General features: G+C 40.9%; 1 protein-coding gene across 4 annotated transcripts in view; it reads left to right on the top strand.

Annotated features, from left to right (window-relative positions):
• The window catches only part of plcb1l (phospholipase C beta 1-like), a 192,232-nt gene that overhangs the window by 58,179 nt on the left and 121,063 nt on the right, over positions 1 to 12,990 (top strand). For 3 of the 4 annotated variants that reach the window (XR_002872859.2, XM_023952847.2, XM_023952846.2), the window contains exon 1: positions 8,668 to 9,107. The exons of the other annotated variant lie outside the window; for it this stretch is intronic. Coding sequence is in view for 2 of the 3 variants with exons in the window: in XM_023952847.2 (XP_023808615.1) it covers positions 9,009 to 9,107 (99 nt within the window). In the remaining variant the exon portion in view is untranslated. Of the gene's footprint in view, positions 1 to 8,667; positions 9,108 to 12,990 lie in introns of those variants that run through there. 4 annotated transcript variants of the gene reach the window in all.

A 12,990-nucleotide genomic window follows, 5' to 3' on the forward strand; every position in this document is an offset into this window, starting at 1 on the left:
TCCATCAGCGAGGAGTTAACTTTAGCCATCGGAGCGCAGAGGATTTCCACGCCTCGCCTTGATCCGCGCCCCAGCCGGTTTTGGACCACAAGCCTTTTGTGCATTGATGGTTGGCACGTCTGCTTGTAACAATCATATGGAGCCCTCCTGGTGCCAGTGGTTTAAACAAAGAAAATAGATCGGACAAACCGTACGCACAGTGTGTCAGATCTATTTTCTTTTTAACCACTGGCACCTGGACGGCTCCGTAGAATCGCATCAAATGTTAAAGAAACACGTCCAATTGAAGAGTTCTGACTTTCTGAGTCAGATATGAGATTGAAACTGGACTTTAGGTCATTTTAAAAGGACAAGAGGAATGGCATACAAGCAAGCTGTGACAGAAAATAACAGCCAGCTGAGGAGACACAAGAACTCGATTTCATTTCGCCTTACCAGAAAACATTCAGTTTAGTGGCCTCCAGCTCTGCAAAGATGATTTATTTTACCCTCCTTGAGCTCCTGTGGGATAAGCTGTAATTATGCAAATGGAAAAAAGTGGACACTTGCTTCGCTGCCATCGCTTTATTTCATGGTTTCCTTTTTTGCTTCATGAATATTGTCCAATGGCAAAAAGAAAAAAAAAGGCAAAGGAGCTGAAGGACTGCAGCCCCATCTACTGTTGCAGCACAAGCATGAAACCTTTAGTTGTTTTTTTTAAAAATGCAAATCTTACCAACATGGTCAAAAATGTGTTTTAATCTTTTATTTGTCAGGAGATCTGCTTCTCCCTCTCTTTGCTTCAAACACGTGGCTGCAGTCATGCTAACACAAGTTTTCCTGCTGAAGCTCTGCGCCCCCGGATCAGCTCCAAACGTGTGTTTTGTTCCTGGGATGCCGCTGACGGCCACGTAATAAGTTATTTCTGACAGAGTGAAACCGGCCCAGCTGCTGCCGCCGCGCAGGTGAACGATGTCCTCCGCTTCCTGCCCGTGAAAGGGCCCTGTGTGGTCCCGGTTTCTTTACATCATGCCAGAAATGTGTGCAGATTGGAGACCTGTCATCCCAGGCGCCATTTGATATTCGAGAATACTTAGTTAAGTGTTGACATTACCAAGTGACCTTTTTGTGTTGTTTTTGTTTTGTGTGTGTGTGTGCGCATGGGAAGAGCGCACACAGCTGTGAGGAAAATGGGCCTCGTTTGTAATCCGTCTCAGCAGAGCTGAGTAACCTGAGTTCGAGTGAGGTCAGAGGTCAGTTATTGAACTTGAATTACACTGGAAGAGGCCTCCCTCGTGCCTTCACTCCACCCCCTTCCCCGCCGCTCTGTGGGGTTTGTTTGTTTTCTCTCCAGTGCTCTGCCACCAGGATCTACCCCCTGACATGCGACTGCTTTTGCTTTTGCTTGCATGCGTCTGATGTTTTCAGACGGCAGGAACTCCTCTTGTTGGCTCACTTTTTGGAGAAAACCTCAGAAGCGGTCCGTCGCGAGGACGTAACACGTTCCGCTTCTCACAGTTGCTGCAAGGCTTCAGGTGTGAATGACGTTAAAAATAACACACTTCTCTGAGCAGACGCACATATGGAGAGGAAAGAGCATTTTTCTTTCAACTCATAATTTGACCTCAACCACAAACCCGGGGCCTCCTCCTGCAAGCTGTTAGCTTTTTAAGATATCGTTTTTCAACGCACATGTTCCGCGTTATGCTAGTTACCAGGGATGTCGATTGAATGGACAATGAGGTCCTCGCACCCTGGGAGTTTTTAAGGTTATTCTGCAGCACCCCCTGCTGGTGAACCAGAACTACCCTCCCTGTTCTCAACTTGAAAGTCTCTGAGCGACTTTGGTCTTTTTATAGGCTAAAACCACATTCCTGGAGTCTTTGAAGAATTTGTGTTCTCTAAGTAGTAGCTAGGACTGCCAATACTTAAGCACTATTTTATGAGTATGAGTGCTGCAGGAACTCCTTTGAAGTGCACCCATTTAGCATCCCCGAGTTGATGGTTTGTAATGCAAAAGCAAATAAACTGTAGTCACTAAATTACCGGGCATGGCCATGAACCATTGTTTTCCCCTGCACACATGAAAAAGGGTCAACATTCCTCGGTTGCATCACGTTTCTCTTTGTAATTAGTGGACGCTGCAGCTTCAGGAGCAGCTTCATCCGTGTTTGCAGCTATTTCCTCTGGGGAGGAGCGCTCGCGTCTCAGCGAGTCACTGGGGGGCAGCTTGGAGACGGGAAAGTGTCTGTGGATGGATGTCAGAGTCAGAAAAGCAACACAGATTTATGACATCTATGAGCAGGGATTCACCAATAGAAGCTGTTTTCTTCTACCTCAAACAGTTTCTTTCCTCATCAAAAAAAAAAGTCGTCAAAATCCAACACTTTAATTATGACTCGTTTTTAGCCAAAATCCAAAACCCAGTTTCTGCAGAACGGCAGGAGAATTTCACCAGGGGGGCAACCCCGCCCCCCTTCCTCTCCCCATTGCTCAGAACTCAGCGTATCATTCACGTCACAAATACGGACCTTTAATTTTTTTTCCGTCTGCTCCAGATTCACAACAATTTTAATATAGAAATACTCAGAAATGCAATTTTTCTGCTAAATTTTCTTAACAATTGTCCTCCATCAGAAAAATACAACAAAACAGAACAAAACACCAAAAACAGGATTTTTATCAGAGTGGGTCTTTCAACTAAAATAAAAAAATCAACATTAAGGATGCAAACATTTTTTTTTTCTTATGGCATTTCTTTTAAACTATTTTCTTTCTCGGCCCAATTTCAAGTCTGATCTTTATGATTTTTACTCTTTTTCTAAAGTTAACATCCGTTTAAAAATGAAGCAGCTTGAAGGACTCCAAGTAAAAGAAAGCAAAATGTGTAATAATTGGGGTTTAGGGAGATCATACATGAAATAAAGATGCTGGGGAAAAAAACACTTTAGAAATTATTGTAAACATAGACTGAGAATCGTTTTTCAAAGTTGAAATAATGTTTCAAAGTACTGGAAAAAATACAACAAATTGCCAGTTGAGTTATTATCCTGATTCATTTCTGTGTTGAAATAACATTTAGGGTAACAATTTATAATGGCTCACTGTGAAGCATTAGCTGAGTATGAATAAACACATTTTCTTTTACAATGTTTCAAACATATTTGTCCATTTTATACAAACACATAACTACAAAATTGAACAGGAAATAATCTGAAAAAGGGAGGGAAAATATAATTTTTTTCTTCTTTCTACCTACTTTTGTGTGCAGATTCATATTAAATGTCTTAGAATAAAGCTTCAAAAACTCCAATCTTTCTTCAATTTTTGGATTAATCTCAACCTGCACCTGCAATAAACCTCCACTAGATGGTGCTAACACACTCTTTTTGAATTCTGCTGTACTTATAGAAATGAGCTCATTTAGACACCAACCGTTCATCCTTCACGTCTGTCTGAAATAATAAAAATAAACGTGATTTTAGTTTGGTAAAAAGACAATAGAACATTTTGTGCCACCATTACTAATATGGTGTTAAAATCCCACAATGCTCTGCTTGCTTCTGCATCTTGCAGCTCCTTTCTGCCGGAGCACAAAGCCCAGAGGGGAAGTGGTGATTCTGCAGCCTCAGCATAATTCATTTCAGGTTCTGTCCTGCCGTTTTGTCCAGAGTCATCTGGCAGCTGCTGCACCCTCGGCCGGACGGGGCGGGTGGATCCAGCGGTTGGAAGGGTCTGTTTGATTGATTTTTGCTGTGCAGCAGTAAGACAAAGGACGAAGCAGCGCTCAAAGCTGGGTTCGCTGAAGCTGACACAGCAGTTCCACACTAGCCACGGTTAAAAAAAAACCTCATCCTGAATTTATGTTTCTGGATGAGCAACACGTCCGGATTCTAAGACCAGGACGAGGACCAGTTTTTCCTCTCATGTGTGGCTGAAGACACTGCAGGATTCAAACTGCTGTCAGCGCATATGAAGCTAATCCTTCACCTCACTACCGCTGTGTTGTTTCTGAATGGAGATCTGGCTCTCTGCAACCGTGGAACCTTAAACACTTAACTAGCTTTAAGATTGTTCTAAATGTCAGATCTTTAAGTGAAAAATGACTTTAACTCAACTAAATCCTCAATTCCCAAAATGACTGGTTTTTGCTGGATCTGCTCCCATCAAACCCTTTGGTTTTATCGCTGAACGGAGCTGACCATCAGCAGCATTGAGACACAACGACACAGAAATTCCATTTCCCCCTTTTTTTTTCAAAGTGAAGAAAATGTGCTATGAGTGGTTGAAAGGCCTCGAGGGTTTATGTTTTATGTAATAAGGTTAGCCGCGCTTGACTTTGTTGAATACTTTTAGGGAAAAAAGAAGTACATCCTTTTTCCCCATCTCAAGTTTATCATCTCTTCCAATCATGAAAATGTTGAATAGGTAAAACAAACATGTAAACATTTGGGCATAAATAATTTTCATGAAAGGAACAAATAAATAAATAAAAATAAATAAATGAATCTCTGGACTAGATCTTCTAAAGTTACATTAGAAAAGTGGCATCAACCCAAAATTATTTTATAATTCATTTAATTATTCCTCCGTCAAACCAGAAATGTGGCAGTTTGCTACACAATTCCACAAAGGGAAGATGTCAGAAGGTGTCTGTAGGGATGAGTGAACTCAATGGTAATGACAGGTAAAGGTGGATGACCCAGTTTCAGAAGATGTGCACAGGTTGATGGAAACCTCAGTTTTTAATTCACATGAAATATGAGCAAACTGAACCCCATGACAGAAGAAAAAAGGGACAAAGATTTAAAGTCCCACTCTGACCATCCTTTGATGTATTTTCAAAGCTGTGGTCTTTTAATTGGTTGAATTATAGTAGTAGGTTTAGGGGCTATCATATGGACTTAGTTTTTAAAGTTAGAAGACGTTATCCAAAAGGCTTTGTCAATTCTGAATTCGCTGGTAAAAGAGCTGGTTTATATGTGCTCATGGGGGAGGAGTCGGACCTGAAACTGGATGGTATTGTCAACTTAGCCTACATGGTTTCTGGTCGTTAAGAGTCCTTTGTCCTCAGCTGGGGATTGGAGAGCAGTGACTCCCTCCCCAAACTGGTCCTCTCTTTCAGCTGTTAATGACCCAGGTGGAACTGCTTGGGTTTGTTTGGGCTTCAGAACACTGCCGTAGATGGATGGAAGAATAAACCTGAGACCACTGTTGTTATTAAGAGAAGGTTCATCCTTCTTGACAAAGATAGCTTCTTTCACTCCTCGCTCAAACCATCCTTTCTCTCTGGCTAGAATTCGGACTTCACTGTCCTCGAATGAGTGGTTTGTGGCCTTCAGGTGGAGGTGCACTGCAGACCCAGGTCCACTTGGGTTGGCTCTGCGATGTTGGTAAAGCTGCTTGTGTAGAGGTTGTTTGGTTTCTCCTATATACTGTTCATTGCAGTTCTCTTTGCAGTGGATACTCAACATTACTCCGTTTGAAGCTGGGAATTTTGTCCTTTGGATGAACCAGTTTTTGTCTGAGCGTATTAACTGGTTTGAGATGAACTGGGATGTTATGTTGTCTGAAAATCATTTTTAATTTTTCAGACAGGCCTGAGATATAAGGAATTGAAATACTATTCCCTTTCCTTCTTGTCTTGTTTTATTGTATGTTGGGATCTGGTGAATGCCCAGTTGGGATATCCACAGGTTCGGAGGGCTTGGTGGATATGTTGCTCTTCCTTCTTCTTTCCGTCAGAGCTTGTGGGCACCTCCTGGGCTCTGTGTTGTAACGTCCTGATAATGCCTAGTTTGTGCTGTAAAGGGTGGTTTGAATCAAATAACAGGTACTGATCTGTGTGAGTAGGCTTCCTTTACACTTCAACCTGGAGCTGTCTGTCATCTCCAATGATCACTGCACAGTCTAGAAGGCTAAGGTGTTCTCCTTTGTGTCTTCCCTGGTGAACTTTATGTTTTTGTCGACTGCGTTGATATGATCTGTGAAAGCCTCCACTTCCTTGATTTTGATCTTGACCCAAGTGTCGTCCACATATCTGAACCAGTGGCTTGGAGTGGTACCTGGGAAAGAGTCCAGGGCTCTTCTCTCGACTTCTTCCATGTACAAGTTGGCCACAATGGGCGAGATTGGAGAGCCCATTAACACAGCCGTGCCTCTGCCTGTAGAAGTTTCCCCTGAATTGGAAATATGTGGAGTTGAAGCACACTTCCAGCAGTTCGCAGATGTGGTCTGGTGTCAGATTTTTTCTGTCTTGTAACTTAGAGTCCTGCAGTAATCTCTTCCTCACTGAAATCACTGCCTCGGTGGTGGGAATGCAGGGGAAGAGGGAAGTTACATCGTAACACACCATTGTCTCGTCAGAATCCAGCTGAAGATGTTTGACTTTGTTTGCAAAATCTTGTGAATTCCTGACGTGATGCTCTGTGTTGCCAACCAGAGGGGCCAAAATAGTAGCCAGGTGTTTGGCGATGTTGTAAGTTATTGAGTCAATGCTGCTGACGATGGGTCTCAGTGGTATTCCTTCCCTGTGTATTTTTGGGAGGCCATAGATGCAGGGAATGGTATTACCCGGGTACAGTCTGTAATATAGTGGCTTGTCGATGACTTGATCTCTCTCCAGTCTTTCCAGGCAGTCTATAACCTTTTTCTTGTAGCCGCTGGTTGGTGCTTCATATGTGGTGGTGTCACTTAGTAGGTTGTTAACTTTGGCTTCATAGTCCACCGCATTCAGGATCACAGTACATCTCCCCTTATCCGCTGGTAAAATGATACTGTGGTCCTTCTCCAGAGCTGTCAAGGCCTTTCTTTGATCTGAGGAAAGATTGGAAGGTGGTGGTTTGGCACTGGACAATGGAGCCAAAATTTTGAGACGTATTTCTTCAGCTTGAGATCCATTCAAATTGTTCCTCTTTATGGCCGTTTCTGTGGCTGTGATGAGGTCTACCACGGGGATATGATTAGGTGTAACTGAGAAATTCAGCCCCTCCTTCTAGTTGTGATGATGCCGATTTCAGCCAAATTTTAAAAACCTGTGATCGCTTTCTAGGACACAGTTTCTGCAGAGCGGCAGGAGTTCATTCAAAATTCAACTCTGATTTGTGGGTGAAACTGTTGGTGTGGAACAACCCCTTCCTGTCAACTATAGCTGAGCACTTTCTCTTGATAGGCTCACCCTTACAGCCCCTCACACCCCCAACCTAAAAGCCATGCCCCACAGCCACTAAGTACATTTTGCGCATATTGCACGAATAAAAATTGGTCAGACGTGAACATAGGTGAGAGAAAATTAGTTAAGTTCTGGTTCATTTCGTGCAATGTTCGCAAATGAACCATGTTAAAACCACAGAAGTATAAGAATAAACCCCGCAAAGAACACGTAAATCAATGAAGAACATGGGGCGTGCTTGATTTTTTTGCGCTGGTTATATGCAATTCATTAGTGATTCATGCATCAATTACGTAATTTTAATGTGATATGTGAGCCTTATACGTGATGTGAAAGTTTTACAGCGGTGGTTCATGCGTGAAAAGTCTGTTAGACATACGTAGAACGGTCGTGGAAAGACAAACATTCGCGCATGGATAGCAAAAATCACGAACAATTGCGTATTTAAGAAATAATTGTGTACAAAGTACGTAAAATACGCGTAAACTGTGTAATTCTCAAAAGACAAAAAATTTTGAACAGCTCAAAACTGACTTCATCTGCGAACATCGACGAATGACGAACACAAGAAACACTTATTACGAATATCATGCCTGGATCACGAAAGACCAACATTTCATAAGTACATCTTTTTAAGTGGGAGAACTTGGTGGCTGACTAAATTATTTTTTGCTTAATATATATATATATATATATATATATATATATATATATATATATATATATATATATATATATATATATATATATATATATATATATATGATAAGAACCGGTTTAAGAACCGGTTTATGGCAACTACAATATGGGTGGGGTTATTTAAATTCACTGACTGTATAACTATAAAAAGTCCATTTATGACCATGAGGAATTACACTGTTAAGATGATCATCTTTTTAACATCTTTATGAACTTTTCCTTATATTTACTTTAATTAATTGATGTACATGTATTTTGTATTTTCATTGTAATATTCTAAATATTCCAATGGATTAAAAAATCAGTAAAATTAAGAGATGAGTTTGAATTTCCTTAGGTATTATAAAAGACCTATTCTATTCTATTCTATTCTATTCTATTCTATTCTATTCTATTCTATTCTATTCTATCAAACTAAACCAATACATTTCTCATAGTTGTTACAAAGACGGACATGTTTGTTTTTGACTCGTTATCTTGCTCAGGACATTTTCCTTTCATATTTTTCTTACATTTATTTGATTATGATTTGTTTTTCAAACTTAATGTAATATCGCATTGCATTTACATTTGTAAGAGCAAATATTTTAGATAAACTTTAAATCCCATGAGGATAAAAAAAAAAGGGTTGATATTTTACAGCAAATTTTTGTTTCAAAGAATAAAAACCTCATTTCTCAAATAATGATTGATGTCTGAAATAAAATCCAGGTATTTCCACACCTGTGGGTTGCTGTTGCATGCACCTGCTGCTCCTTCCGCTGTGCTCTGATGTCTCTCTGCCTCCGCCTGTTTGGCCGCGGACGCACGGAGGCGCCAGATCACTTAAAGCATCGATCCGGTCCTCGTGCTCACCAGTGGATCCGATTCCAAGCCAGACGTGCAGCTCATTCAGATGTCCTCCCTTTCTCCACCACTCTGTCCGTCTGTGACACGCGTGCGCCCTCCTCGTCTCTGCGCGTCAGCTGTGCCGCTCCGCCGCGTCCTCTGCGCCGCCGCCGCCAATGCGGGTATGACATCCAGCAGGCAGGAGTAGTGGGCTTCCGCCAGCCTGTTTAAGACCGTTACAGAGGAGGAACGGGCATCGGAGCGGGCACCGGCAGCGGGCACGGGGAAGTGACTCATTTCTTGCCGCGCGTCGAGAGGAGTGGATGAGTCGATGGCCGGGGCACAGCCTGGAGTTCACGCGCTGCAGCTCAAGCCCGTGTGCGTGCCGGAGTGCCTCAAGAAGGGCAACAAATTCATGAAATGGGAAGATGTGAGTACCGGTCCAACAGGGCCAGGAACGGGTCTATTCTCCGTTCTGTGCGCGTTTCCATGCATGCCAAATGCCACCAGAATCTATAGCGCACCAGAGGATCTATAAGCGACTCATAACAGAAAAGACATTGATCTGTTTTTTTTCTGCAGTCACTGACATGTGCTTTGTTTATTTGTAAATGAGACCGTGCACGTGCCCGTGTGTCAGAATTTACTCACCCCTCCTTTGATCAGAACTAATCTCCCACATCATCATGAACCATCAATGAACTACAATAACATATTGAAGATTAGACAGTAATTAAAGTGGAACCACGTGATGGATATTCTTCCGCCTCTTTGAACAGCCTGGTATTGACTCTTTTTTTTGTTATCATTTAAACATAATATGGGAGTCTGGCTTTGGAGAAATGACCTTGATTAAAATTGATTAGACGCTGTAAACCACAAGCCTTTTAGCAGACGGCTACGGCCGCAGTGCACACTCCTCAAGCAACACAAACAGCACACCCCTCTGAAAGGATGCACATCAAAATAAATGAAAGGACAGTTCTGCCATCAGCTCTCTGGGTTGGTTCTGCATCAATTTCTGGGTTTTTAACGTATATCTGCGCTACAAGCTTTCTACTGTATATTTTGGTAGGTAAATTGAATAAATCACGTTGACTAAAAGGTAATGTTAACATAATCTGAGATTATGAGCTGCAATCATGTTGCTACGAAAGTCCAATCATCACAGTTGCCCTTTTTTAATTCATAAACACTTAAATTAATATGGAATTTATTTAATATCATGCTCTATATCAAACCACAAACTCATCATCCTGTTACTCAGAGATGAAAATGGTTTGTTTCCCAACTAGTTTATTATAATTTTCCTTACCTGTTTCTGTTGGAGTGTTTTTACGAGGGCTTGGAGTTTGCAGAGTTGTATGTTTGGGCTTACCTCCAGAACCAAATGCACACTTTCCTGCAAAAACACAGATGCACTCGAGGATACTTTCACTTCCCATGCAAGCCCTTCCTTTTTCCTTTTCCAGGAAAGAAAAAGGTGGTCTGAAAAAACTTTAATTGGTTATCTGTATGTGAGACATTTCTGGTCTTGTCCTGGCTTCAGATTTGGCACCATCACAAAAAACTGATGGAAATTCCTGTCAGCCACTCGGATGGGTGTTGTTGGTCGCACGTATTAACCTAACCCTTACCCTAACCCCAACCCATCCTCTGGGTCGTTCAACACTGGCACTCGCACATATTTAGAAAATTGCATGCGAATCACCTTCATCTTTGGTTTGTCGACTGTCAGTTGTGAGTTTTGGGACGCACCAATGGCAAGCCAATAGGGGTGTAACAATTTATCAACTACATTGATCAACCGATTTATACTACTACAATGCAACTGGATCGATCTGATTGAGACAAGTTGCTAATACAGTCGACCTATAATGTCATAAAATCGTTACAAAATAAAATCCATACATTTTGTCAATATTAGGACAATTTCACACCAGTTCTTGGAGCACTTTTACAACAATGTAAAGACGTTAATCAGTACTCGGTTTACTCTGCCTGTATGTGACTTCGTTACCATGGTGACATCACAGCGGACGAAACATTACAGTCCAGTGTGTGGTTAACAAGTGTAAATGAAATATGTGTCCAAACAAGCAAGTAAACTAGAATGAATGTCAAATCCAATCACATTTTAGTTTCCTAAAGTTCAGCCCACTGTTGTTTTTCCTCAACCAAAGAATCCAAAGTTATTAGAACATTCTAGCACACTGTATGGTCACATGACTTTGCTAAATCCAAAGTCCACAGTTTGGACTGGAAGGACGGACTGATCAGTTTTTGCTGCATTACATGTGTGTGTTGTCCACTGTGGTGCACTTGGTCTTTTTTACGTTATAGTCACATAAACTTACCATGTCTCAATCAAAATGGTATTTTCCAAGATCCACACAATCAGTTTATTTTATGCATCATATTTTCATGGTATAAGTTGATTTTATTCGATTGTACCTCAGACTGATCAATCTGATTGCATCGCAGGAATAGAAATCGTTTCATATTTAATTCACACGAAATTATCTTGCAAGAAATACAAGGAATTTGGAAAACCTAACCTGTACTGTTCATTACGCAGGTATTTATCTTTAAGTCACACTGATTGAAATGTGGCTAAAGATGTTCTGGAATTTCAAGTCAGGTAATCGGATCGTTCAAACCGATAGTAACTATAAATTAGCCACAAATTATGATTTGTACCGGATTGTTAAAACAAACCGCTAAACCCCTATGAGCCAAAGATCTGCACTTGGAGGCCAATATAAAAACAGTGTTAAAAAACAACGTGATGACCATAACGTGTTCGGCTCGTAGCTGCAAAGCGCGACGAATCATCCTTCCTTTTAGCCTTCCGTTTAACGGTTGTTGCGAAATTTTACTGCCTTCGTTTTTGCACAGCCTCAATAGTTCCCAGAGCTGTAACCAGAAGACAGGGAAGTGTTTCCACATGTAACACACTTCTAAAGGTCAAGCTCCCGTCCAGACCCTGAAAGTAAGGCATCCTTTGTCGGGAATTACTTCTAAGACGGGGAAAAAGAAGATGCCAGATCTGTGTAAACAGAGATTTGGATAAGATGACTCTCAGGCCATGCCTCTTTGGACTAATGCACACTGAATAAGATATTATCAGGCCTCACAGGGGAGCATAAAATCCCTGAAAAGCAGCAGAATATGTCATTAGTATACCAAACGGAAAGCTCCAGTCCACTCTCCAGAATCCCACCTCAGGTGTTACCTAATGGTACAGATGCCTCACTAAAAATAATGGTGATGTCTCTGCCCAGGCATCGGATCCCTCCGGGTGTTTTTACTGTGCAAGTCAGCAGCTAATCTAATTTTCACTCCATGCAAAGCAGGCCACATCTCGCTAATATCCTCTCTTTAATGACGAATAACATTTAAAGGACAGTTCACCTTTAATGATGAGTTTGGAACTCGCAGGTTTTGAGTCTTTTTGATGTTAGAACCACGTCTGCATCAGGATTTTCCAAAAAACGTGCAGCCTTTATTTTTAATGGCTTTTAATGAAAGTCTAAGCTATGTATCAGATGATGGATCTTGGGAATCTACAGTGACCCTGAAGTCTGGTTTCTTCTTATGCTTCACTTATTAACATTTCGTTTTGATTTCTGGAAATATTTTTTTTTTACGAAATGCTTTTTCAATTTTTTACGGAACGAAGGCATACTGGATCTGTTTTTTCTTAATCAAATAAGTTTAAGTAGGCTGACATCGAGACGCATATGACGCATTTGAAAAAACTCAGACGTCAAAAATTAAACATCCTTTTCCAATCAGCGATGTCCCATTGTAACCATCTTTTTCTGTTTCTTATACTATAAAAAAAACCTATTAATATTACAAAAAAAATCTGTGCAAGAATTTAATTTAATTGAGCAAATTTGTTTCAAAATATCCAGTAAAAGTACCAAAACTAGACAGCTACAACAAATACTCAATTTGATTTACCAATAGGTAAATATGATCACATTTTTTTGTGAAAAAATATCTTTGCAGTGCAAAAAGCATATTTTGCAAATGTTATTCGTTCCCAGTTGTTTAAATCTATCATGCTATTCTAAATCTTTCAGAGTGAACTATATCCATCCATTGATATGATAATATATTACATTTGGCACACTAAAGGATTTTTTTTATGAAATATAAGTTATTTTTGCAGCTCCTTTATCTCCTCAGTCTTTGTGGGTACCTCTCATTTCATGACGTCAACTTAAAGCCGGCCTCGGCAGCATGTCAGCGTTTGGTCCACAAAAACAAACTTTTGCAAAGATAGATGGACATGTTGTTTATGT

This window comes from Oryzias latipes, chromosome 24 (assembly GCF_053564925.1).
Source record: "Oryzias latipes strain Hd-rR chromosome 24, Olatipes_Hd-rR_3.1".
Taxonomy (NCBI): domain Eukaryota; kingdom Metazoa; phylum Chordata; class Actinopteri; order Beloniformes; family Adrianichthyidae; genus Oryzias; species Oryzias latipes.